Here is a 24757-nt window from a genome sequence, read left to right on the forward strand (position 1 = left end):
TCTGTCCCTCTGCCCCACCAGGGGAGTCAGAGTCCCAAGGCAGGACTAGAACCATCCCTGGCTCCTGCCTTTCCCCAGAGCAAATCCTAAAGCTCTTCTCCGGCCTGCCATGTCCAGAGCCCTGGTCCTGTCCCTGGCGCCCCCTGGGCCCCACCTGGGCGCCGGTATGACAGCACCAGCTGCTCTGAGCTGCTCAGGCTGAGTGTGTGCTGGCCCCAGGGCCTTTGCATAAGTGGTCACTGTCCAGTCTGTCATGCAGAACGAGCCTGGGTCCTGCTAGCTAGCTTCACTGATTGTAGTCCTCACATTTTGGGTCACCCCTGACGGTGCTGGAGGGGTACTCACTGTGCAGTGCTTGGTGGCTGTTCCCCATGTTCTGGGGACCATGACTAGCCTCAGGAATACAGGACGTGGCTTGCCTCCGGAGGTGTGACCCTGCACACCCCAGAAACAACCAACCCACCCCAAGCCCCAGAAAATGGGATGGGGAAGGCGGTTCCGGAGGTAGTGTGACTGCCTTGGATGGAAGGCCTGGGGGTCGATTCCCAGCTCCCGAGGGACCCCAAGCAGCGCCACAAATGACTCCATGACATAAAATTGTCACCGTCACTGTCACTGTCACCCCGATGCCCATCGATTTGCTCGACAGGCACCAGTAATGTCTCCATTGTGAGACTTGTTGTTACTGTTTTTGGCATATCGAAGATGCCACGGGGAGCTTGCCAGGCTCTATATGTATTGTTAAAAGAGTCATTAAGTTTCTTTTATGGAAAGACCAAGTTTTTATATAGAAATGGGCACAAATAGGGGCTGGAGCGGTAGCACAGCAGGTAGGGCATTTGCCTTGCACACATCCCTATGGGATGCGGTTCGATTTCCAGTATCCCATAGGGTCCCCTGAGCATTGCCAGGAGTAATTCCTGAGTGCAGAGCCAGGAGTAACCCCTGTGCAACGCCGGGTGTGACCCAAAAAGAAAAAGAAAAAAAAAGAAATGGGCACAAATACACTATTAAATTAGCTCTAAATATGTGTTTAATATAGTTAAATGTTTTGGGGCTGGAGCGATAGCACAGCGGGTAGGGCATTTGCCTTGCACGCGGCCGACCCGGGTTCAAATCCCAGCATCCCATATGGTCCCCTGAGCACCGCCAGGAGTAATTCCTGAGTGCAGAGCCAGGAGTAACCCCTGTGCATCGCCAGGTGTGACCCAAAAACAAAAACAAAAACAAAATAATAAAAAAGTAAAAGACCCAAAGTTTGCCAACATGCAACAGAATTTCTTTGGAATATGATTTTATTAGATATGCCCGGGTTTGATTCCTCCACCCCTCTCGGAGAGCCCGGCAAGCTACCGAGAGTATCTAAAGTTACTCTTATAAATAAAATTAAAATAAAGTGCCATCCTTTCCTTCCCAGGCCACAAACCCCTGGGGTCTTTCTGGCATCAGGTCTCCAGGCTGAAGGCCCGACCCCTAAAGGACGAAGCCCCAGTCCGAGCCTAAGCCCCTTCCGTGGAGGCAGAATCCCCGCCCCTGAATGATGAAGCCCCGCCCCTGACCATGAAGCCCCGCCCCAGCAGGTCCTGGGCGGCCCAGGGTGGGGCTGCGCTCACCGAGGGGTAGCTGTAGCCTTCCTGGGCGCTGCAGATGCAAACCTCGTCCTCCGTGGTCTTCTGGTACACCGGGTTGTCGAAGTTGATGCTGTTGACGCTCTTCAGCCGCCAGTTCCTCCAGATGAGGAAAGTGCCGAGGGCCAGCAGGAGGAGCAGCGCTGGGGGACAGGCGCCGTCACCCCAGAGCCCGGTCGCCGCCCCGCCTTCCCGCCCGCCGCACCCCGGGGTTCACTTCCGTTCCGCTGCGTTTGGGGGGCAGACCCAGTGGTGCTGGGGGATGCTCAGGGACTCCCTCGTCAGTGCTCCCCCCACTGCCGCCTAGTCCCGGGTCCCGAACCTAAAGCAATTCTCGCTGGGAAACTAGCGGCGGCAGCTCGGGAATGCAGATGGGGGTCCCAGGCCAGGGAGGCCTCTGCCCAGAGGGGAGTCATGGGCAGGGGCCGGATGGGGCTCAGCTCCACTGAAAGGGGGCTGGTGAGGGCGGCAGGGAAGGGGCACGGGCAGCACTGGCTCACCGATGGGCAGGACGACGTAGAGGGCCCGCGAGCCGCCTGTCTGCTCCAGCTGCTCCGTGCCAGCCCCAGCGGCCTGGACTGTGAGAAGAGGGACAGAGTGAGGCTGACGGCAAAAGGGGAGCCACCCATCACCCACTGTCTGCAGAATGACCGACGTCGGGATTCCTTCACCCCAAACTTGGAGGGTAGTAAGCTGTCTATAGCTTTCACCCTCCTCGTCCAGATAAAGCACGGAAGGGGGCACCCTCAGAATTGTGGGGTGATGGGTTTGGGGATGCCCAGGACAGAAATTCCTTAGAACATGTTTGTTTGTTTGTTTGTTTGTTTGTTTTGTTTTTGCGACAGGGAGATAGTCCTGTGGCAAAGGCGCTTGCCTTGCTTATGGCCAACATATTAGCCACCCCCCCCCCCCCCGCACCATAGAAGGTCCCAGAAACCTCCCAAGAATTTCTCCTATGGGCCCCGAGCCATAGCACAGCAGGGAGGGTGTTTGCCTTGCACGTGACCAACCTGGGTTCTATCCCCGGCACCTCATACGGTCCCCTGAGCACCTCCAGGAGTAATTCCCGAGTGGAAAGCCAGGAGTAAGCCCTGGGCATTGCCGGGTGTGACCCCCCCAAAAAACCAAAAACAAACAGAATTTCTGCTATGGCCACATCCTCCACCCAAAATCAACACTCCATAGAGCCATTCTGTGGCTCGTTGGTGGAAGGACATATTTTGTATTTACCTGAAGAAGATGCCCCTGTGAGGGTACACAGTGTTGCTTTTTTTTGGTGTTACACCCATTGATGCTCAGGCTGACTCCTGGCTCTGCGCTCAGGAATTATTCCTGGCAGTGCTCAGGGGACCCTATGGGAGGCCGGGGATTCAACCCAGATTGAACCCGTGTGCAAGGCCAATGCCCTCCCCGCTGTACTATCACTGCGGCCCCGAGGGTCATTCATAACTATGTGCATTAACGATCTTCCCAAAGCACCCCAGTTCCTTTGATGGCGGTTCCCTCACCCCAATGTTTGGGGGTACCGAGCTGAATCTTGCCTCTGTCCCCCTTCTCTACAGAGAACAGGGAAGCACAAACCTTGGGACATTGCTAATGCATGGGAACCCCAGAAATTCTAGTAGCCAGGGAGAAACGGGGTACCCTCAGAAATGTGGGCTGGAGTGATAGTACAGCACGTAGGGCACGTGCCTTGCCTGTGGCCCACCCAGGTTTGATCTCTGGCACCCCATAGGGTCCCTCAAGCCCTGCCAGGAGTGACCCCTGAGCACAGAGCCAGGAGTCAGCCCTGAGCACTGCCGGGTATGACCCAAAAACCCAAATAAATAAATAAATAAGAGTAAAAAGTAGATCTGTCCTTTTTTCAGGAGAAAACAGACCGTGCCCACTGTGCAGGTATCTGGGATTGAGCCAGATTTGGCTGCGAGCAAGGCAAGCAGCTCCCACACTGGGCATTTAAAAAAAATTTGGGGCTGCACCTGGTGGTCCCTACTCCTGGCTCCGCTCATTAATTACCCCCGGCGTGGCTTGGGGGGACCCTACTTAGCCTGAGGGAAAGAACCAGGGTCAGGACTAGAGCGATAGCACGCAGGGAGGGTGTCTGCCTTTCACGCAGCCGACCCGGGTTCAATTCCCAGCATCCCATATGGTCCCCTGAGCACCGCCAGGGGTTATTCCTGAGTGCAGAGCCAGGAGTAATCCCTGTGCACTGTTGGGTGTGACCCAAAAAGAAAAAAAAATAAATAAAAGAATGGGGTCCCCAAGCAAGCGCCCATCACACTGTCCTATCTCTGTGGCCCATCATTGCTGATACTTGGCCCCAGGGTCTGGTGGGCTCTGGGGTGACTAACCAGCCTGAGCACCTTTCTAGAGTCCACAATTTCCAAAAGTAGGCTGGGCAGGACTGTCTGCGCTGCTTGATAGAGAAAGGAAGACCCCAGGCCACACGCACCCAGTGGGCGAGAGTCTTCAAAGGCCCCAGGACTAAATACGTGTAATTTTTCAGGTGTTCGGGTTCTCCCAAGTGGTGGGGTGATGCCAGCTCCCCACCGTGATATTCTATGCCACTGGGTCCATGCAAGTGTCCAAGGAATACTCTGGCCACCCCAACACTCCAGGATCCCCCTGTGGGGCTCAGGAGACCATGCAGTGCTGGGAATCAAACCCTGGTAAGGTGTATGCTAGGCACGAGCCCTAACCACTGGTCTACCTCTCTGGCCCCTATGCTCTCTCTCTTTGCCAAGATGATTCAGCTCTCAAAGGGACCCACTTAGTGCTCATCTCTATGACACAGACCAGGGTGGACCAGCCATTACCTGGGTTGGACAAGTTCACAGTCTCCATTGTGGAAAGCTCCGGGAGGAGCCGGGGTCTCGGGCTGGCAGTGTGCTCTGGTGTTCTCTCTGTCGTGCTGGCCGCAGGGGACACCGACCTGGTTGTCACAGGTTCTGTGAACAAGAAACATCCTGAGCGAGGGCTCCCCTGAGCCTCCTCCCAGGTGACCAACCAGCCACCAAGAAATCACTGAGGACAGGGGCTGGAGTGACAGTTCAGCAGGGGAGGCATTTGTCTGGCACGCAGCCGACCCAGGTTCGATTCCCAGCATTCCAATGGGTCCCCCGAGTAATTCCTGAGTGCAGAGCCAGGAGTCACCCCTGAGCATCGCCGGGTGTGACCCAAAAAGGTAACTTGGGAGCTGATTGACTCCAATAATATTTACTCCTGGGCATATGCTTTCTCAACTCAGTTGCCCTTAGTTCCTAGTACCCCCAAAGCAGGGTCCTGACGAGGGACGGATTGGACCTAGGGCAAGCTGTGAGCTACCCTGGCATTGAAATGGGCCAGGCCAAAGCACCACAATACTCAACTGTAAGTTGAGAGCGTGGTCATAGACAAATGCTGTCATGATCCAAAAGTAACGACGAGACTAGGACCCTGCTGGGGCTAGGAAGACTAACCTGGCCTGAGGACTGTGGTCTGGAATAGATAGTGAATGTCCTCAGGAAGAACCAAAATTTAAGTCTGATATATCTCTTACTGTGCTCATACAGAATGACATTGCTAGAAATATTAGAAGTAAATTCACTATAACCATTTAATCGGATTACTAGCTGAGGAAGGAAGAAAGGGACACACCCTGACACACCCTTGTTTGGACCCCACCCTTGAGCGGTGGGGTCTCCTAGTAATCTCATCAAAATCCTTAGATGAGATTTTGTTCATCTCCTCAAGAAATGGTCTTACCCTTCTTTGCTGATTTGTTAATGTTCAACCCACCTTTGTGTCACCACCCTATGTAATTTGCTATCTAAACTAAGACTGTGAGGGCACTGAGGGGAGACAGAAGAGACAGAAGAAGACAGAAGAGACAGAGAAGGAGACACACGAGAGGACATGGGGGAAGAACAGAGAAGACACAGAAGCAGAGACAGAGGTCAGAAGAGACCAGAGGAGAGACCATACAGAGGCAGAGACAGAGAGACAGAGAGACAGACAGAAGAGAGCACAGCGGCACACACAGAAGCAGAGCACAAGGAGGAGCCGTCCCAATCCTCTGGTCCATACACAGTGGCTCTCGCGAGCGGTGCGAGAGAGCTGCCCCGAGTGCCCCCGGACCACAGAACAGAACACACATCATTGCGTCTCCCCCTCCCCCGCGCACCGCCGCCCTTGTGATTTTTTACCTGTGAAAATACAAGCATACTTTTCCTCCTACGAGGAGTTTCCCCAATACATTCAATACATTGTTTTTGTTTTAACATGCCATATACCCACTGAATATGGAGAGGTGGTGGGCTTACAGCCGCAGAGTTCCCATAAAATCAAACTGCTTTCTCTAAGAGGAGGCCTAAAGTGCCTTGCAGAATTGGTCCCTTTACACCAGAATTTAATCTATAGGGACATTGGCCAGGGGTAATGTAATCATATGATATGATATGATATGATATGAGTAATCATATCAGGGCAGGAAATATCCAAAGCTGCGCTTCCTGCCGTCACTGGCTGCGTGGTTGCACTCAGAGCCTGAGAGTTTCTTCAGTACTGAGTGAGGCCCCTGGAGGGGCTCTCAGGGGAGGGCATGCAGTGAGTTCAGTTGGGGGCGGGGGGCGGGCAACAGAGAAACATCTCCAGGCTTGGGCTGAGAGATAAGAGCGGGGAGGGCTCTTGCTTTACACACAGCCACTGGGATTCGACCCCCGAATCCCACAGTGTTCCGTGAGCACACGAGTGATTCTTGAGTGCAGTCGGGAGTCGGCCCTGAGCATCTCCAGATGCTTCAGTCCTGCACCCTCCCCACAACTCTGGGGGAGGGGAGTGGACTTTGAGGGTTCAAACCCCAGGACAATGAGTTCATCCGTCATGCCTAAGGAAATCTCCAGAATTTTTAAAAAAAGAGAAAAAGGAGGTGGGGCCGGAGACACAGCACAGCAAGGAGGGCGCTTGCTTTGCATGCAGCTGACCCGGGTTCGATCCTCGACACCCCATGGGGCCCCCTACCACCTGAGCGCAGAGTCAGGAATAAGCTCTACCCACTGTTATCGCTCTAGCCTGGCACCCAGTGCAGAGAGGTGGGTGTCACTCTGGGCCTGAGGAGGGAATGTGGGACCCTCAGGTCTCACAGGGCTCAGAGCGCAGGGCCCAGCTTGCCCCCGTGTTTCCAGCCGGGGGTCCAGGGCTGACACTCACCTGGCAGGCAGCTCCTTCTGTCGGTGCCCAGCACCAGGCCGTCAGGACAGGCGCAGGTGAACTTGGGGGAGTGGGTGCTGATCTGTGGGGCCGGAAGACACAGGTACTGGCAGCCACCGTTCTGGAGAGTCGTCCTCTCGCACCAGTTCACCCCTGCAGTGGAAGAGTGTATGGGTGAGAGGGGGAGACAGGGTAAGGACAAAGTTGGAAAGTTCTAGAAAATTCCAGAAACTTCTAGGGCAACCCAGCGGGATGGGCTTTGCAGCCGCGCCATCTTTACCCATGGGCTGGGTCAGGTTGTGGAAAAGGACAATATCCTCTGGGGACAGCAGGTTTTTGGCCACCAAGTGGATGTCAGCACCCGTGAGGCGGTTGGCGCTGAAGATGGCTTCGTTGATGATGTCCGTCCAGAACACTTTATCCTGCGGGACACGAGGAAGAGAAGACAGAGGCTCGGTTTGGGAGGCACAATCCGAGGTGGAAGCATCATTTCTTTGGTTAAAAGAGAAAAGTTTTTTGGGGGGCTTCACAGAGAGGAGAGAGCAAGAGATGGGGAAGAAAGAGAGAGGACAGAGAGAGCAGAGGGAGAGAGGAGGGAGAGAGCAGGAAAGTAGCTGCCACAGAGGTGAGCAGGAGCGGGAGGTGGGAGGGACACTGGGGACAGGACATTGGTGGCGGTAAATGTACCCTGGTGAAGGAACGCATGTTGGAGCATTATATGGCTGAACCCCAATCAGGAACAGCCTTGTAACTGTGTGTCTCACTGTGATTCAATTAAAAAATTAAAAAAAAATTCCTGAGCATCGTGGAGTGTGACCCCAAAACTGGAGCGATAGCACAGCGGGTAGGGCGTTTGCCTTGCATGCGGCTGACCCAGGTTCGATTCCCAGCATCCCATATGGTCCCCTGAGCACCATCAGGAGTAATTCCTGAATGCATGAGCCAGGAGTAATCCCTGAGCATCGCCGGGTGTGACCCCCCCCCCAAAAAAAAAGTTTCACCATTGGGCAACCACCTCCAACCCAAATTGAGACCCCCTCACCCTCTGCAAACTCTTCCGACACCCCCAAATGTGCAAAGCTTGGAGCAAGAATCCCTGGGTCCGTCCTCAGCCCTTTGGGGAGAAGCCCCGGGGTGCACCCTCTGTCAGCCCCGCGCCCCACCTCATAGATGGCCAGCGAGAAGGGGTGCGCCAGCTTGGCCTCATCCTCCAGCACCGTCTTCCGGTTCCCTCCGTTGACATCGATACTGGAGATGGAGTGCAGCTTGGAATCCACCCAGTACAGGCGGCCGCCAGAAAGATCTAGAACCCACATGGAACAATGAAATATCAGGGACGGGGAGTGGGGGATTTCAGGTGCTTGGCTTTGCACCCAGTTCAATCCCCAGCACCCCACAAGGTCCCTCGAGCACTGCCAGGAGTAACTCCTGAGCATGGAGCAGGGAGTCAGCCCCGAGCATCACCAGGTGTGGTCCCCTGAGGAAAAAACAAACAAAGCCCAAATATCATTTGTTTTTGCTTTGGGTCACACTTGGCAGTTACTTCAGGGGTTACTTCCGGCTTTGCACTCAGGGGTCACTCTTGGTGGGGCTGGGGTAGGGGGGCCTATGGGGTGCCAGGGACTGAACTGAGGTCGGATGCTTGCAAGGCAAATGCCCTGCACACTATGCAATCATCCAGCCCCGACACGACATATCATTTGAATTAAAAATAGTAAATGAAAACCCCCAGGGCCGGAGTGAAAGTCCAGTGGGGAGGCCGTTTGCCTTGCATGTGGCTGACCCAGGTTCTTTCCCGGCACCCCATAGGGTCCCTTGAGCACCACCAGGAGTAATTCCTGAGTGCAGAGCCAGGAGTCACCTCTGAGCATCGCCGGGTGTGACCCTTGCCCTCCCCAAAAAGAACCAAAAAGAAAACAAATCCCAGGGGGTCCTGTCTGGTCTGTTAGGGGTGCCCCTGCCCTCTCCCCCTTCTCCACACCACCCCGTCACAGTCACAGTCCCAGCACTTACCCAGCGTGATGCCATTGGGCCACTGAATGTTGTCCGTCACCAGCGAGTAAATGTCCACTCCATTCAGACCCCCCTTCTTGATCTTGGCTGGGGTCCCCCAGTCCGTCCAATACATGAAGCTGGTGGGGGCGGGACACAGAGAGGGGGTAAGTGCCACAGCATTGTTGGGGAGCAACCGGGACGCTCTGCTGGGGATCAGACGCTTTTGTTTCCTCAAAGGCATCAGGGCTGCAACTGGGATTCCCAGGGTCCCTAAGGACCTTTGCAGTCTCTCTCTTGTTTTAGAGGGCCACCCCCAGTGGTGCTCAGGGCTGACTCCTGGCTCTGTGCTCAGGGATTGCTCCAGGCAGTGCTCAGGGGACCCTACGGGGTGCGGGAGATTGAATCCATGTCGGACACATGCAGGGCAAACGCCCTCCCTGCTGGACTACAGCTCCGGCCCCACTTCACATCTTTCCAACAAGGAGGACTCTTGAGGATTCAAAGGACGCTCAGGGCTGCCTTGCATGGCGGAGGTGGGTTCAGCCCAACACCTCACAGGGGCCTGAGTGCTGGGACAGCGGGGAAGGCGCTGGCCTTGCACGCACCCGACCTGGCTTCAATTCCCGGCACCTCAGAGGGTCCTGGCACCACCAGGAGTAATTCCTGAATGCAGAGCCACGAGTCACCCCTGAGCACTGCTGGGTGTGGACCCCAAACAAAAAACAAAAGAAAAATCCATACCTCCTGGCCCCCCGAGCCCAGAGCTGGGAGGGGCAGTGGCCTAACACCCCAGAAGGGCCTGAAACCCGACCTCTCGCACCCCACCCCACCCCCAGCTAAAGAACAACAGGAAGAGCTTGAGAGTCAAAGGTAGCTCGGCAGGTGCCAGGCTCTGAGTTTGACCCCCTGGCTCTGCACTCAGGATCACTCCTGGAGGGGCTCCGAGGACCCTGCAGGGCGCAGGGGATTGAACCCAGGTCGCTTGTGTGCAAGGCAAACACCCTATGCACTCTGCAATCGTTTCAGCGCCTATACCAAGCATCATTTAAATTAAAAATACTAAATGGAAACCGCTGGGGCCTGATAGGACAGTGGGGAGGGCGCTTGCCTTGCATGTGACCAACCCGGGCTCGATGCTCGGCACCGAGCACCACCAGCAGTACTCCCAGAGTGCAGAGCCCAGCACCCACAGTCACCCCGGCAGCACCAGGAGTGGGGACACCCCCAACTGAGTCTGGGACTGTCTCTGTCCTCTGCAATGTCCCACGATGAGAACATCTGAGGAGGCATCAGGGGCCTGAGCTCAGCTTTGGGGACAGGAGCTCTGGGGTCTATCCTCAGCACTGCAGGGTCCCCCATGTCCCCCTGGACCAATAAGCTGGGAGTAGGCCCTGAGCCCCAAACACCGTCTCGCACGGGATCCTGTGCCCCCAGATCTGTCCCTTGGAGCCTTGGCCCCCACGTCAAGAACCCAGTGCCCTCTAGGCACCAGCGGGCCCGCCCGCACCCCGGGTTATGAAATCCCACACGTGGCCGGCGAGGTGGGGGCTGAGAGGTACAGAGTCCACGGAGCCATCTGCCAGGGGACACGGCCCGTCCCTGCAGACCCCTGGGCTGCTGAGTAAGCAGGGATGAGGGCAAGCAGACACCCATGAGGACAGGGGGTGGTTGCGCCCAGGGCCGGCGACCTTGCGGCCACCACAGTGGCCTAGTGCTGACCGGGTAGCCCAGTGCCCTCCTGGCCTGGTCCACAGGGCCATCAAACCTCCAAAACCCAAGGGTGATTCTCGCTCCTCTGTGGTTCTCAGAGCCACGGGTTTATATATATATATAAAATGCATTTCCTTAATGCCAACGATGTTCAGGGGTTTCTCCTGGCTCTGCACTCAGGAATTACTCTTGGCTGGTGCTCAGGGGACCATATGGGATGCCAAGGATTGAACCCAGGTCAGACGCGCACAAGGCAAACGCCCTACCTGCTGTACTATCGCTCCAGTCCCAAGAGCCACGGGTTTCTGGGGCGGGTGGGAACAGACAGATCATCAGGGATGCTGGCGGGTTACTCCCAGCTTGGTGTTCAGTGCTCACACCTCGAGGGACGGGGGTTCAAACCAGGTTCAGCCGCTTGCAAGCTGTCTTGGAAGATCATCTCTTCAGGCCCCCAGCGGCTGATTCAATGTCAAGGACCCATGGAGGGCCACGGAGGGCTAGAGCAAAGCACAGCGGGGAGGGAGCTCACCCGACACATAGCTGACTAGGATTCGACCTCCAGCAACCCCTAATGTCCCCTGGGCACAGCCAGGAGTGGTCCCTGAGCACAGAGTCAGGAGTCAGCCCTGAGCAGCACCGGGTGTGGCCCCCAAACCAAGAGGACTCTACCCTGCAGTGCCCCTGGGTCTTGCGTCCCGCCCCTCTCTCTGATGTACAGCCTTGGACCCCTTCCCAGCTTGAGCCAGGACCCACCCGTGGACGGGATCCACCACGATGGCCCGCGGTCGGGAGCCTTTCTCGGCAAACAGTGTCTTCCTCTTGGTGCCGCCGGTGTCGGCCACGGACACGGTTCCGGGCCCGGAGTCGGTCCAGTAGAGGTTCCCGTGGATCCAGTCCACCGCCAGCCCGTCGGGTGCCTGCAGGTTGTCGCCAATGACCGTGCGGTGCGGGGAGGAGCCGGGGACGCCGCTGATCTGGGTGCTGGGAGGAGGGCGGGGGGTGGCAGCGTCAGGGCTGGGGACTCCCACCCCCAGCCCCTGCCCCCCTCCTCCCGCCGGGCCCCACCTGTAGATCTTCTTCTGTGATAGATCGGACCAGTAGACGAGGTTGGCGGCCACGTCGGCATCTAGCGCCACCACGTTCTTCAGGTTGGGGATGAGACTCGAGTACTCCTGCCGGCCCACGGCCATCTTCCGCACCTCGTGGCGGTTGGTGAAAAAGAGGTAGGCGATGGCACCTGGGGGAGCAGGAGGGAGTTAGTGGGGCTGGGAGCCCCCCAGAGCCGGGGGACCCCCAGACCTGGGCTGTGATGTTTTTTCTTTGTTTTGAGACCACACCCGGCAGAGCTCAGGGCTCTGTGCTCAGGGATCACTCCTGGCGGTGCTCGGGGACCCTATGGGGTGCCAGGGATGGAACCAGGGTCGGTCATGTGCAAGGCAGAGACCCTCCCCGCTATCCTATCACTCTGGCCCACCTGTTATTCTCATTCAGGTCGATCCTCTAGCTCTGAATATTATGTTTCAATCACTGTCTCACCTCTTCTATTTTTTTTTTTTAGATTTTTGGGTCTATTTTTTTTTAGATTTTTAAAAAAATTTTTATTTCTTTATTTATTTTTTGATTTTTGGGTCACACCTGGCGATGCACAGGGATTACTCCTGGCTCTACACTCAGGAATCACCCCTGGCGGTGCTCAGGGGACCATATGGGATGCTGGGAATCGAACCCGGGTCGGCCGCATGCAAGGCAAACGCCCTACCCTCTATGCTATTGCTCCAGCCCCAGATTTCTTTTTTTTTTAGATTTTTTTTCAGATTTTTTTTTTTTTAAGATTTTTGGGTCTATTTTTCTTTTAAAGATTTTTTTGTTTTAGGTTTTTTTTTAGATTTTTGGTTGTTTTTTAGATTTTTTTTTTTTTAGATTTTGGCAATGCGCATGGGTCACTCCTGGCTCTTTACTCAGGAATTACTCTTGGAGGTGCTCGGAGGACCATATGGGATGCTGGGGATCTAACCCGGATCAACTGCATGTAAGGCAAACGTCCTACCTACTGTGCTATTGCTTCAGTCCTGCTTCTTTTTTTTTTTAATTTTATTTTCCATAGAATTACTCACAGTCATTGATTACATTCAATATTTGCTGGCCCACCTCCTAAGTGAGAATGTAGTCATCTATATATATATATATATATTTTTTTTTTTTTTGAGCACCAAAGTACTGAGGTATGTTCCTGGCTCTGTGCGTGGGGGTTCGCCTGCGGTGGTGTCGGGGTGGCACCGATGAAACCAGATGCCTCAATCCCTGGACCATGTGTCAGAACCCAACCACGTCCAACACCCGCCGTCCGCCTCAGCACGGGAAAGGGCAGGAGGGGTTAGTGACAGGTGGGAAGGCAGGCCACGCGCTTTGCTTTTCCTACAAAGTTTTCTCAAATGAATCCTCTCTGGCCACCACGGCCCCCAAGACAGGGGCTGTGATGAACCCCCTTCCTTAGCCAGGGTGACTACAGCTCAGAGAGGTCGCGTGGCTTGCCCAAGGTCACACAGGAGGCTGAGCTGGGAATGGATGCCAAGTCGGCCAACTCTGTCGGGAGAGCGACACCACATCCAGAAGGTGACGCCTCTTTGACTGGCCGGGTTCTCAGCACCAGAACTGGGCTGAGGCAGGAGATGTCCTTTGCCCCCTGATTAACCAGCAGCTGGACCCAGCAGGGCAGCCCAATTCTCGGTTGACACAATTATCTGGGCTGGAGCGATAGATAGTCCAGCGTGGGGGACATTTGCCTCGCATGTAGTTGATCCAGGTGGCTGGTCCCCAGCATCCCATAGGGTTCCCTGAGCACTGCCAGGAGTAATTCCTGAGTGCAGAGCCAGAGTGACCCCTGAGTATCGCCGGGTGTGACCCAAAAAGCCAAAAAAAGGGCTGTCTGTCCCCAAGTCATTTCATCGGAAGTGAGGTTCAGATGACGAAAGCCCCACGGCTGTGTCCCAGCCTGCCCACACCCCACTCACTGGTGGCCTTGCAGGCGCCGGTTTGGGGGTCCATCTGGAAGCCGTCCGTGCACTCGCACTTGAAGCTGCCCTCCAGGTTCACACAGAGCTGGCTGCAGACATCCTGCTCCTGACACTCGTCAATATCTGCCAATGGGGGCCACACAGAGAGCTCAGCGGTTAGAACCCTAGTTTTGTACCCGCCCAACACAGGATCGTTCCCGGTACTGCACAGGGTCCCTGGAGCCCTGTCAGGAGTGATCCCCGAGCTCAGAGCCTTCAGTACAGCTGGCTGTGGCCCCCCAAAATAATACACAGCTGCCAGTGGATTGATTCTGGGGAAGGGGCCAAGCTGCGCTCTCCCTGCCAAACTGTCTTGAATCTCTAGATGCTTCTTAAGGTGATTTTTATTTGGGGGGAATCTCAGCACAGTGCTCAGGGAACCCTGCAGGGTTGAGGGTTAGACCCGGGGCTTGCCCATGCAGAAACTGCACCCAGCCCTTTGATTTTTTTTATTTTGGGTTTTTTTGTTGTTTTTGTTATACCTGACGTTGCTCAGGGCTTACCCCTGGTGGGCGTGGGTGGGGGGCATCATATGGGCTGCTGAGAATCAAACCTGGGAGGGCCTTTCCTCCTGTCCAACTGCTCTGGCCCATGTACCCAGCCCTTTGATCTATCTCCCTGGACCCCCCCATTATGAATCCAGCACGCCCCCAATGAATCATGGACACCTCACTGAATCTTCTCTCCTCCAACTGCGAAGGCCGAGCAGAGCAGAGGCGGGCTGGGGTGTGGGGAGCGACACCCCGCACTCACCTTCACACCTGTGCCCGTCTGCCAGCCGGAAGCCCAGGGGACACAGACACTCGAAGCCGATCTTGAGGTCTTGGCAGATGTGGGAGCAGCCGCCATTGTTGTCAGCACACTCGTTGGTCTCTGGGGGTGGGGTGGGGGGTATGGTTCTCACTCGGGCCTCCTGGCCCCCTTCTCTGCACCCCTGGAGCCCCCAGTTCTATCGCCAGCACTGCTGGGAGTGAGCCCCAAGCATGGAGCCCGGAGTAGAGCTCACGCATCCCTGAGCAGGGCCCCAAAAAACAGCCAAAAAGGAATCGGTTAAGGAAGGGCTGGGGTAGGACTGGAGCAATAGCACAGCGGGTAGGGCTTTGCATGCAGCTGACCCGGGTTCGATTCTCAGTAATTCCTGAGTGCAGAGTCAGGAGTAACCCCTGTACATCGCCGGGTGTGACCCGAAGAGAAAGGGCCAGGGCCAGATGCAGTGCCGGTGTATGGACCAGAATATAAGAGCCTCGGAGCCCGAAGGAAGAGTACCCAGGATACAGAGTAGCTACATGGTCACGAGGCAAAGCTCTGGGCACCCCACGTGCGATTTAACCATCCTGGCCACCCCCACCCACCCCTGCCAAGCCCCTGGGAACTCACTGCATTCCTTGAGGGGTTCGTCCGACCAGTCCTGGCAGTTCCTGACTGTATCGCACACTTTGTCCATGGAGATGCACTCGCCACTGTGGCACTGGAATTTGTGCGGTCCCTCACAGAGGGTCACTGGGAGCAGGAGGGGAAGGTCAGTGTCCTGAGTTCACCAGCCCGCATGGACGCAGAAGCCTCACCAGATGCGCTGGGCGCCTCAGAGCCCTGCAGTGCTGGGATTGAACCCTGGGCCCGCACGCTCAGGATCAGTTACATTGGGCCGGAGCAACGGCACGGCAGGGAGGGTGCCTGCCTTGTACGTGGCTGAGCTGGGTCAATGCCTGGACCCCCACAGGGTCCCCTGAGCCCCGCCAGGACTGAGTCCTGAGCGCTAGTGGTAGTGACCCTCTCCCCCCCAACCCCCCGCCACTGGGGCCCCGGAGCCCCAACACGCACTGACCGTTGATGCAGCCACGCTCGTCACCGCCGTCCTTACAGTCCACTTCCCCGTTGCACTGGCTGCTGCCGTGAATGCAGCTGCCGTCCGAGCATTGGAACTCGTCCGGGCGACACGTGGTGATGGCTGCAGGGGGTGGCACCAGACAGGTCCCATCAGGAGAGGCCAGAGTGGGAGAACCCCCAGTTTTCTGGCTTTGGCTTCTGAGCCTCACAGGGCGGTGTCAGGATCAAACCTGGGGCTGCTGCGTGCAAGGCCGGAGCTCGGCCCTGGGATCCTTCTCAGGTCTCGACTTCCCCCTTCACACCCCACGCAGGCGGGGGCGGGAGCGGGGTGGGTATCAGGGATAATGGGAGCTGGGGACAGCAGTGCAGATGCTAAGGGGCCCAGTGCAGTGTCATGGATGGCATGGGGTCGTCCGCCTGCAGGGCAAATGCCTTAAGCCCCAGACTCTGTCTCAGGCCCCTCATATAAAAAGTTTAGGGGGAGGGGCCAGAGCAAAAGCACAGCGGGTAGGGCGTTTGCCTTGCACACGGCCAACCCAGGTTCGATCCCCGGCATCCCATATGGTCCCCCAAGCACTGCCAGGAGTAATTCCTGAGTGCGAGTGCAAAGCCAGGAGTAACCCTTGAGCATTGCTGGGTGTGACCCAAAAAGCAAAAAAAAAAAAAAAAAAAAAAAAAAGTTTGCGGGGAGCACACCCAGCAGTTCTAAGGGTTTACTCCTGGCTTTGCACTTAAGGATCACTCCTGGTGGGCTTGGGGAACCCTCTGATGTTCGAGGGATCAAACCTGGGCCAGCTGTGTGCAAGGCCAGAGCCTTATCTGCTGTACAATTGCCCTAGCCCCAAAGAGAAATTTAAAAAAAAATTGTTTTTAGGTTTGGTTTTGGATCCCACACAACAGTGTTCAGGGCTGACTCTTGACTCTGTGCTCAGGAATAACTCCTGATGGGCTCAGTCAGGGACTATCTTTTATAATTTTTAAAAGATTTATGGATGTCATAGAGCAAAATGAAAAGAAGTTGGGGTTCAGTGCCCCAGGACGATGCTCAAAGGGCTGGTGGCAGGCTCCTGCACACAGGACTTCTGAGAGGGACCCCCAAAACCACACGGTCTCCCCAAGCACGGAGCACCACCGAGCAGGGGCTGCCTGAGTCATCCTGCCCCCACAGAAAACAAAATAGGGGGCTGGAGTGATAGCACTGCAGGTAGGGCATTTGCCTTGCACACGGCTGACCCGGGTTTGATTCCCAGCATTCCACAGGGTCCCCCAAGCACCGCCAGGAGTAATTCCTTATTGCATGAGCCAGGAGTAACCCCTTGAGTATTGCCGGTTGTTATTGCCGGTTGTGACCCCAAAAAGCAAAAAAAAAAAAAAAAGGATCTGGGGTCCCATTGTTCATCGATTTGCTTGAGCGGGCACCAGTAACGTCTCCATTGTGAGACTTGTTACTGTTCTTGGCATATCGAATATGTCACGGGGAGCTTGCCAGGCTCTGCCGTGCGGCGAGATACTCTCGGTAGCTTGCCGGGCTCTCCGAGAGGGACAGAGGAATCAAACCCGGGTCGGCCACGTGTAAGGCAAATGCCCTACCCGCTGTGCTATCATAAATGTTACATTTCCCTCAACTTTTTTGCACCTTTCACTCATGTATTTTTATTATTTTTTAATTGATTTGTTTTTTAATTGATTTGTTTTGTCAGAAAGCACAGTGGGTAGGAAGCTTGCCTCGAAGGCTCCTGACCCTGGTTGGATTGCCGGCACACCAACAGCTTCTCCTGAGAACCATTGGGAATAATTCTTGAGCACAGAGCCAGGAGCAAGCCCTGAGCATTGTTGGGTGTGGCACAAAAATTTGAAGAAGAAACAAAAAACTATTAGTTTTGGGGGACAGAAATATAGTACAGCCTGTAGGGCGCTTGCACTGCACACGGGTTGGATCTCTGGCATCCCATAGGGTCCCGGGAGCACTTCCAGGAGTCATCCCTGAGCACTGTGGGGTTTGCCACAACTCCCCACCAAGCAAACAAAGGATCCCTCCCAGGCCCCCTCACCGCAGTCGTCCTCGTCTGACTTGTCCTTGCAGTCGGCGCTGCCGTCGCAGCGCCAGCTGGCGTGGATACACTCGCCGCTGCGGCAGTGGAACTCGTGCACAGAGCAGTGGCGCTGGGCGCGGCGCTCGGCCAGGGGGTCGCGGCCCCCGCAGCGCTGCGGCCACTCATCCGACTCGTCGCCACAGTCCGGGTCGCCGTCGCATGCCCACAGCTGCGGGATGCACATGCCGCTGTTGCAGCGGAAGTGACCTGGTTCGCACGTGGTCACCGGGCAGTCTGCTTCGTCCGAGCCGTCCTGGCAGTCGGAGTCCGAGTCGCAGACGAACTCGGGGGCCACGCACTGGCCATCTCCGCAGCGGAACTCCTGCGGCGAGCACGTCTTGGGGGCTAGAGGGCAAGCGGGAGAGAGCAGGAGACCCTGCATCAGGCCACGCTGCAGAGGTGGACAGCCGAGGCGCCCAGCGTGGGGTCCATTGCAGAGTGCTCATCTGCGTCTGCTGGGCCCAGCACGCACACCATCGAAGGGGATATATTTTATTACTGGGGATATATTTTATTATTACTATTATGCCACGGCCATGCTCAAGGCCACTCTCCGCACATTTGAACGAGCCTCACGCATGAAGGAACCGGCAGAGGAACCACGTGTGTGGGACCCAGGGCCAAGATCTCCAAGGCTGCTCATATCGGGACTGGGCCTCTTCCACCCAGATTCCCCATTTTCCAGTAGCTAGACAGTCACACCCACAAACTGCCCCTGGCGCCATGTAATCCCATCAATGGCCAACATCCAGAGACTATATAACCAAGCTCCTGAAAGCGCACGACATCTAATAGCCTAGTTCTCCCTCTTGGAGAACCTGACAAGCTATCGAGAGTTTATTACCCGCACAGGAGAGCCTGGCAAGCTCCCCATGGGGTATTCATATTCCAAATACAGTAACAGATATATACATACCTCTCGGAGAGCCCAGCAAGCTACCGAGAGTATCCCACCCGCACGGGCAGAACCTGGCAAGCTACCTGTGGCATATTCGATATGCCAAAAACAGTAACAATAGGGGCTGGAGTGATAGCATAGCAGGTAGGGCGTTTGCCTTGCACTCGGCCGACCCGGGTTCAAATCCCAGCATCCCATATGGACCCCTGAGCACCGCCAGGAGTAATTCCTGAGTGCAGAGCCAGGAGTAACCCCTGTGCATCGCCAGGTGTGACCCAAACCCCCCCCCCAAAAAAAAAAAACCAGTAACAATAGGTCTCATTCCCTTGACCCTGAAAGAGCCTCCAGTCCTTGGGAAAGATGAGTAAGGAGAGGCTGCTAAAATCTCAGGGCTGAAAGGAATAGAGACATTACTGGTGCCTGCTCGAATAAATTGACGAACAACAGGATGACATTGTTCGTCATTATTCCACAGTGATTATTCCACAGTGCCCAAGACAGGGCAGATAACAAGGTACTGGCAGGCTTCTGGGGTTCACTTCTGCACCCCATAGGGTCCCCGACTCTGCCAGGAGTGATCCCTGAGCACCAACAGGTGTGGTAAACAAACAAGAAAACTTATTTATTTATTTATTTATAGGTGGGGAGGGAGGGGGCCACCCCCAGAGATGCTCTGGGGTTACTCCTGGCTCTGGGCTCAGGAATCACTCCTGGTGGTGCTCCTCGGACCTTATGGGAGGCAGTTATCGAACCCAGGTCAACTGCATGCAAGGCAAGTGCCCTCCCTGCTGGTTCTGGCACCAGCAAAATTATTAGAAGCCCAGAGAGATGAGACAGTCGGGAGGGCGTTTGCCTTGCACGCAGCCAACCTGGGTTCGATTCCTCTGTCCCTCTCAGAGAGCCTGGCAAGCTACCGAGAGTATCCTGCCTGCACAGCAGAGCCTGGCAAGCTCCTCGTGGCATATTTGATATGCCAAAAACAGTAACAAGTCTCAGAATGGAGACATTACTGGTGCCCACTCGAGCAAATCGATGAACAATGGGACGACAGTGCTATAGTGCAATGATATACTCTGTCATATATAATAATAATAATAATAATAATAATAGCAATAATAATAATAATGAGAGGCTGTCCCCCATTAACAGAGAACCCAGCCTTTTAATGAGGTGACCACAGTAGTGGACAGGAGGGAGGGGGAACCCAAGGGGTAGCACTTTTTTTTTTTTTTTTTTTTGCTCAGGGGTTACTCCCGGCTCTGCACTCAGGAATCACTCCTGGCGGTGCTCAGGGGACCATATGGGATGCTGGGAATTGAACCCGGGTCGGCCACATGCAAGGCAAACGCCCTCCCCGCTGTGCTATTGCTCCAGCCCCGGGGGTAACACTTTTGTTACCCAGTCAAGGTGGGACTTAAGGCAGGGCTGGGGAGGGTCACAAGGCCATCTGCAGTGCGGCCCCCTAAGAGATGAAGCCATGGGCAGAGCGGCCGGTCACCCCATGGGAGAAACTCGACACTGGTGGGGGTCCCTGCGCAACCTATGTGGCTAGCAGGATGGTCACTCACCGCAGCCATCCTCATCCGAGCCGTTCTTGCAGTCCTGCTGGCCGTCACACCTCCAGGACTGCGGGATGCAGCGACTGACCTGTCCACCGCAGCTGAAGTCCCCCGGGCTGCAGGTGATGGACACTGCGCGAGAGAGAGTCTGAGCCTCCCGACCCCGCCTCCCCCGCCCGCTAAGAAAAGTTTTTGCAGCACATGCGCGCTGATGCCTCCATCTCGTTCAGTTCAAAATGCCAAGGCTGGGTGTCAGAAGAGAGAGGACAGCGGAAAGGCGTTCGCCTGGCACACAGCTGATCTGGGTTCCATCCCCGGCACCCTCACAGGGTCCCCTGAGGCCCATCAGGAGTGATCCCTGAGTGCCCTCAGTGTTTGTGGCCCCCAAACAAACAAAAGCAAAATATAGAGAAATAGGACAGGGTCTGGAGTAATAAAGAAATAGAGAGAAACAGGACAGGGACTGGGGCAATAATACAGCAGCGGGGGGCATTTGCCTTGCACGCAGTCAACCTGGGTTCAAATCCCAGCATCCCTGGGGCTGGAGAGATAGCACAGCGGGTAGGGCGTTTGCCTTGCACGCGGCCGACCCGGGTTCAAATCCCAGCATCCCATATGGTCCCCTGAGCACGGCCAGGGGTAATTCCTGAGTGCAAAGCCAGGAGTAACCCCTGTGCATCGCCAGGTGTGACCCAAAAAGCAAAAAAAAAAAAAAAAAATCCCAGCATCCCATATGGTCCCCTGAGCACGGCCAGGGGTAATTCCTGAGTGCAGAGCCAGGAGTAACCCCTGTGCATCACCAGGTGTGACCCAAAAAAGCAAAAAAAAAAAAAAAGAAAATCAAAGATCCCAGGGGCCAGAGTGATAGTGCAGCGGGTAGGGTATTTGCCTTGCACACAGCCGACCCTAGTTTGATCCCTGGCATCCCATATGGTCCCCCGAGCATTGTCAGGAGTAATTCCTGAGCACAAAGCCAGGTGTAACCCCTGAGCATTGCTGGGTGTGACCCAAAAAGCTAAAAAAAAAAAAAAAGAAAATCAAAGACTCCATAAAATAGCCACTGTCAGTGGCATCTTCTTTCCCATTCTCCCGGTTCCAGAGTCACCATGTCCGTCATCCCTAGGCCAGCTCTCCCCCTGCCCGTGTCACCCGCTGCCCCCAGGGGAAGGACACTCACGACAGGTGTCTGTGGACTCATCGGAACCATCTGGGCATTCAGGGCTGCCATCACAAACCCACTTATAGGAGATGCATTTCCCGTCTCGGCACTGAAATTCCTTCCGCCCACACTTGGCTTCGGCTTGAGAGAAGAAAGAGGAAGATCAGCTCCAGAACAAGCAGCTCCTGGCACCCCTTCTGTCACCTGAGTCATCAACACTGCCCCCAAGGCAGCTGAGACCGGATACCGGTCCCAGGAAACTGACTCACACAAAGCTCGGAACAGACCTAGCACAGCAGAACCAGACTGTACAAAGGCAATGGGGCTCACCTAGCGTGCAGTGAGGACTGGGGCCCAGGTTCGAATCCCACCATCATACAGGGGGCTGGGGAAACGCCAGCAGTGATTCCTGAGCACAGAGCCTGGAGTGTCCCCAAATTTCATTTGTCTGTTTTTGGGCCACACCTGGAGATGTTCTGGTACTGCCACTAGCAATGACTCCTGGCGGAGCTCCGGGCACCCCACGGGACGCAGGGGATCGAACTCGGGTCAGGCACGTGCAAGGTAAACACCCACCCTGCTGTGTCATCGCTCCAGATCCCAGGCCTAAAAATCGACCTACAGGCCGTTCGTTGAGTTCAAAGGACAGGTGGAGATGAGCTGAAATGGCTGAGCGCATGCTTTGCGTGCAGGGGGCCGATTCCATCCCTGTCACTGCAGGATGTCCCCCCAAACAAACAAGGGCCAGAGAGGTCTCACAGCAGGGAAAGTGCTGGTTGACCCGGGTTTGATCCCTGACACCCCATTAGGGTCTCCAAAACCCCACCAGGAGTGAGAGCCGGGAGTAACCCTGAGCACTGCTGGGTGTGCTCCCCAAGCAAAACAAAATAAAACATAACCAAAAAACACACCAAACCATGACCACCACCAACAAAAAGCAGTTTCTAGGGTGTCAGGAAAAGCCTAAAGGACTGAAATGGGTGGATGGGGGTGGGGAAGTTGTGCTGGAGAGACTGTCCAGCAGGCAAAGCATTTGATTTGAACATGGTTGACCCAGGTTTAAACTCTGGCACTGCGGGGCTGGAGTGATAGCACAGTGGGTAGGGCGTTTGCCTTGCACGCGGCCGACCCGGGTTCGATTCCCAGCATCCCATATGGTCCCCTGAGCACCGCCAGGAGTAATTCCTGAGTGCAGAGCCAGGAGTAACCCCTGTGCATCGCCGGGTGTGACCCAAAAAGCAAAAATAAAATAAAATAAAATAAAAATAAACTCTGATACTGCATATAGGCCTGGTCCCCCAAGTCCCTCCAGAAGTCATCCTGAGCGCAGGGCCAGGAGCACTGTCAAGTATAGCCCAGAATCCAGAAAAAAACAACAGGGGGTGTTTAGTCAGTGCTCAGGATTTGAGAGATGAGAGTAAGGCTGTCTAAGTACAGCTTTATTTATTATTATTTAAATTTTTAATTATTATTTTATTTATTTTTATTATTCGTTTATTATTATTATTTATTTTTTTAAAATGTTATAAAGTAGTTGACAATACTTGATTACATTCAATATTCAAACAGCAGTCCCACCACCATTACACCTTCCCACCACCACATTTCGGATGTTTCCAATCTGAACCTCACTCCCTGCCCCAAAACAGACCTGGAATAATATATTTTGTATTGTTGGTTATAAAAAGCCGCTGAAAATGCTACCAAGAAGTATCCTTTGAGGAAAGAGTGTGAAGATTGTTGTATTTTATCCAGGGGCCATTACATTAAGCCTTTTTTTTTTTTTTTTTTGCTTTTTTGGTCACATCTGGCAATTCACAGGGGTTACTCCTGGCTCTGCACTCAGGAATCACCCCTGGCGGTGCTCAGGGGACCATATGGGATGCTGGGAATTGAACCCAGGTTGGCCTCGTGCAAGGCAAATGCCCTCCCCGCTGTGCTATCGCTCCAGCCTCCATTAAGCCTTTCTATAAGAGATCACTAAGGGTGTGTGTCTTTAGCCTCAGTTAATGTTTTGGTGTTGGGGGTCACATCTGGTAGTGCCTAGGGGCTCCACCCTGCTCAGTCAGTGCTCAGGGGACTGTGTGGTGCTAAGGGTGAGCCCGGGCCTCCTGCATACACTTGGACTGATGAGCAATGGCCAGCTCCTTCTGGCTCAATTTCAAAAGAAAAATGGGTGCTTGACTAGCCTGCAGCCCCAGCTGAGCAAGCCCTGAGCCCCGCCAGGGGTTATTTCTGAGTGCAAAGCACTACCAGGAAAGCTGTCGACCCGGGTTCGATCACCGGCATCCTATATGGTCTCCCGAGCACTATCAGGAATAATTCCTGAGTGTAGAGCCAGGAGTAACCCCTGAGCATTCCTGAGTGTGACCCCTGCCCCAAAAAAGTAAGTATAGGGGGTAGGATGCTTGCCTTGCATGTGACAAACCTGGGTTTGTTCCCTGGCACCCTAAAGAGTCCCCAGAGCACTGCCAGGAGTGATCCCTGAGCACCCCAAGGAGTGATCCCTGCTCGCAGAGCCAGGCTTCGCCAAGTGTGACCCCCTCGGCCCCAAGAGGGATGGGTGGGAAGAGACGAAAATCAAAAACCCCAAAAAAGAGCCACTGGAGGGTTCTAGAACAAAGCCAGAAAAAAAAAGGAAGAAAGAAAATGAAGAGAAACTGGCTTATGAAAATCTCTGGAACCAGAGAGTAAGAACCAAGTCGGGTGAGATGAAGCCAGATGCGAGCTGAGCTGCGGATGATGATGATTAAGGAAGAAACATAAGAACCAACAGAACACGCCCCGGGTGAGGCAAGCTGGGCAGTAACAAGGAAGCCACCTCCGTGGGGCCCAGCAGGGCTGGGCTGGACAGGTGAGGGGGCCCTGGGGCGGGGGGGCGGGGGCGTTGAGCTTTGGAATCTGCTGCAGGCACACACCGATAATCCACATTGCCCAACGGAGGCTGGGATCAGGCCGTGTCCCTTTGGCGGAGCCCCAAACATGTCTGGCTCTGACTCACGCAGAAAGGGGGGAGCCAGGGGACCAGAGCTCCAAAAGGAGGAAGTGAGTCACCAGCCCCAACCGCTGAGAGCCGTGGGCAGAATGCAAGTGGAATCCATAGCACTCAGGAAAAGAAAGGTTCAGGCCAGGGACATTTGAGATAATGACATTTGCTGAGGGGGAGAGTCTGCTAGCATTCACTGCCCCCCCAAAAAAAAACCCAAAAACCCAGAGATCTCAGTTTGGGGTGCTAGTGCGGCTCTGCTTTCTCTCCTTTGTACAAGGATCTATGTTGTAAATAAAAGGCGTCCCTGAAATACTTGGAGATACTCATTACAGCTTAAAGCCCTTGAAAGAGGAACACGGAGGGCCCAGAAGGATGATTCGAGAGCTCAGACTCTGCATGCAGGAGGCCCAGTTTCGCTTCCCAGCACCACAGAACGTTCCCCACAGCACCATCTGGAGTGGCGCCCTGAGCACAGAGCCAGGAGTAAGCCCTGAGCACAGCTGGGTGTGGGCCTAACCCTCAACCCCTCATTCTGACAAGAGCAACCAACAAAAACTCCGGGGCAATGGAAAAAAAAAAAAAAAGAAGAAGAAGAAGTTCTAGATAAAGTCATTTCCTGAAAAAAGAAAGTGGCTGGAATTGGAGAGAGAGTTTCAAGG

The 24757-nt window shown here is 54.9% G+C and overlaps 1 protein-coding gene across 1 annotated transcript in view; it reads right to left on the bottom strand.

Moving 5' to 3' along the window:
- LDLR (low density lipoprotein receptor) overlaps positions 1-24757 on the bottom strand; it is a 28159-nt gene that overhangs the window by 1339 nt on the left and 2063 nt on the right. Inside the window, exons 2-17 of the mRNA XM_055126871.1 lie at positions 21128-21250; positions 19960-20082; positions 17452-17838; positions 15399-15521; positions 14951-15073; positions 14327-14446; positions 13532-13657; positions 11586-11757; positions 11274-11501; positions 8829-8947; positions 7979-8118; positions 7096-7237; positions 6816-6968; positions 4445-4576; positions 2129-2206; positions 1614-1771 (exon numbers count right to left, since the gene is read on the bottom strand). Coding sequence (XP_054982846.1) covers positions 1614-1771; positions 2129-2206; positions 4445-4576; positions 6816-6968; positions 7096-7237; positions 7979-8118; positions 8829-8947; positions 11274-11501; positions 11586-11757; positions 13532-13657; positions 14327-14446; positions 14951-15073; positions 15399-15521; positions 17452-17838; positions 19960-20082; positions 21128-21250 — 2447 coding nt within the window. The remainder of the gene's footprint in view (positions 1-1613; positions 1772-2128; positions 2207-4444; positions 4577-6815; positions 6969-7095; positions 7238-7978; positions 8119-8828; positions 8948-11273; positions 11502-11585; positions 11758-13531; positions 13658-14326; positions 14447-14950; positions 15074-15398; positions 15522-17451; positions 17839-19959; positions 20083-21127; positions 21251-24757) is intronic.

The sequence above is a fragment of the Sorex araneus genome, chromosome 2, assembly GCF_027595985.1.
Source record: "Sorex araneus isolate mSorAra2 chromosome 2, mSorAra2.pri, whole genome shotgun sequence".
In the NCBI taxonomy this organism is placed as follows: Eukaryota; Metazoa; Chordata; class Mammalia; order Eulipotyphla; family Soricidae; genus Sorex; species Sorex araneus.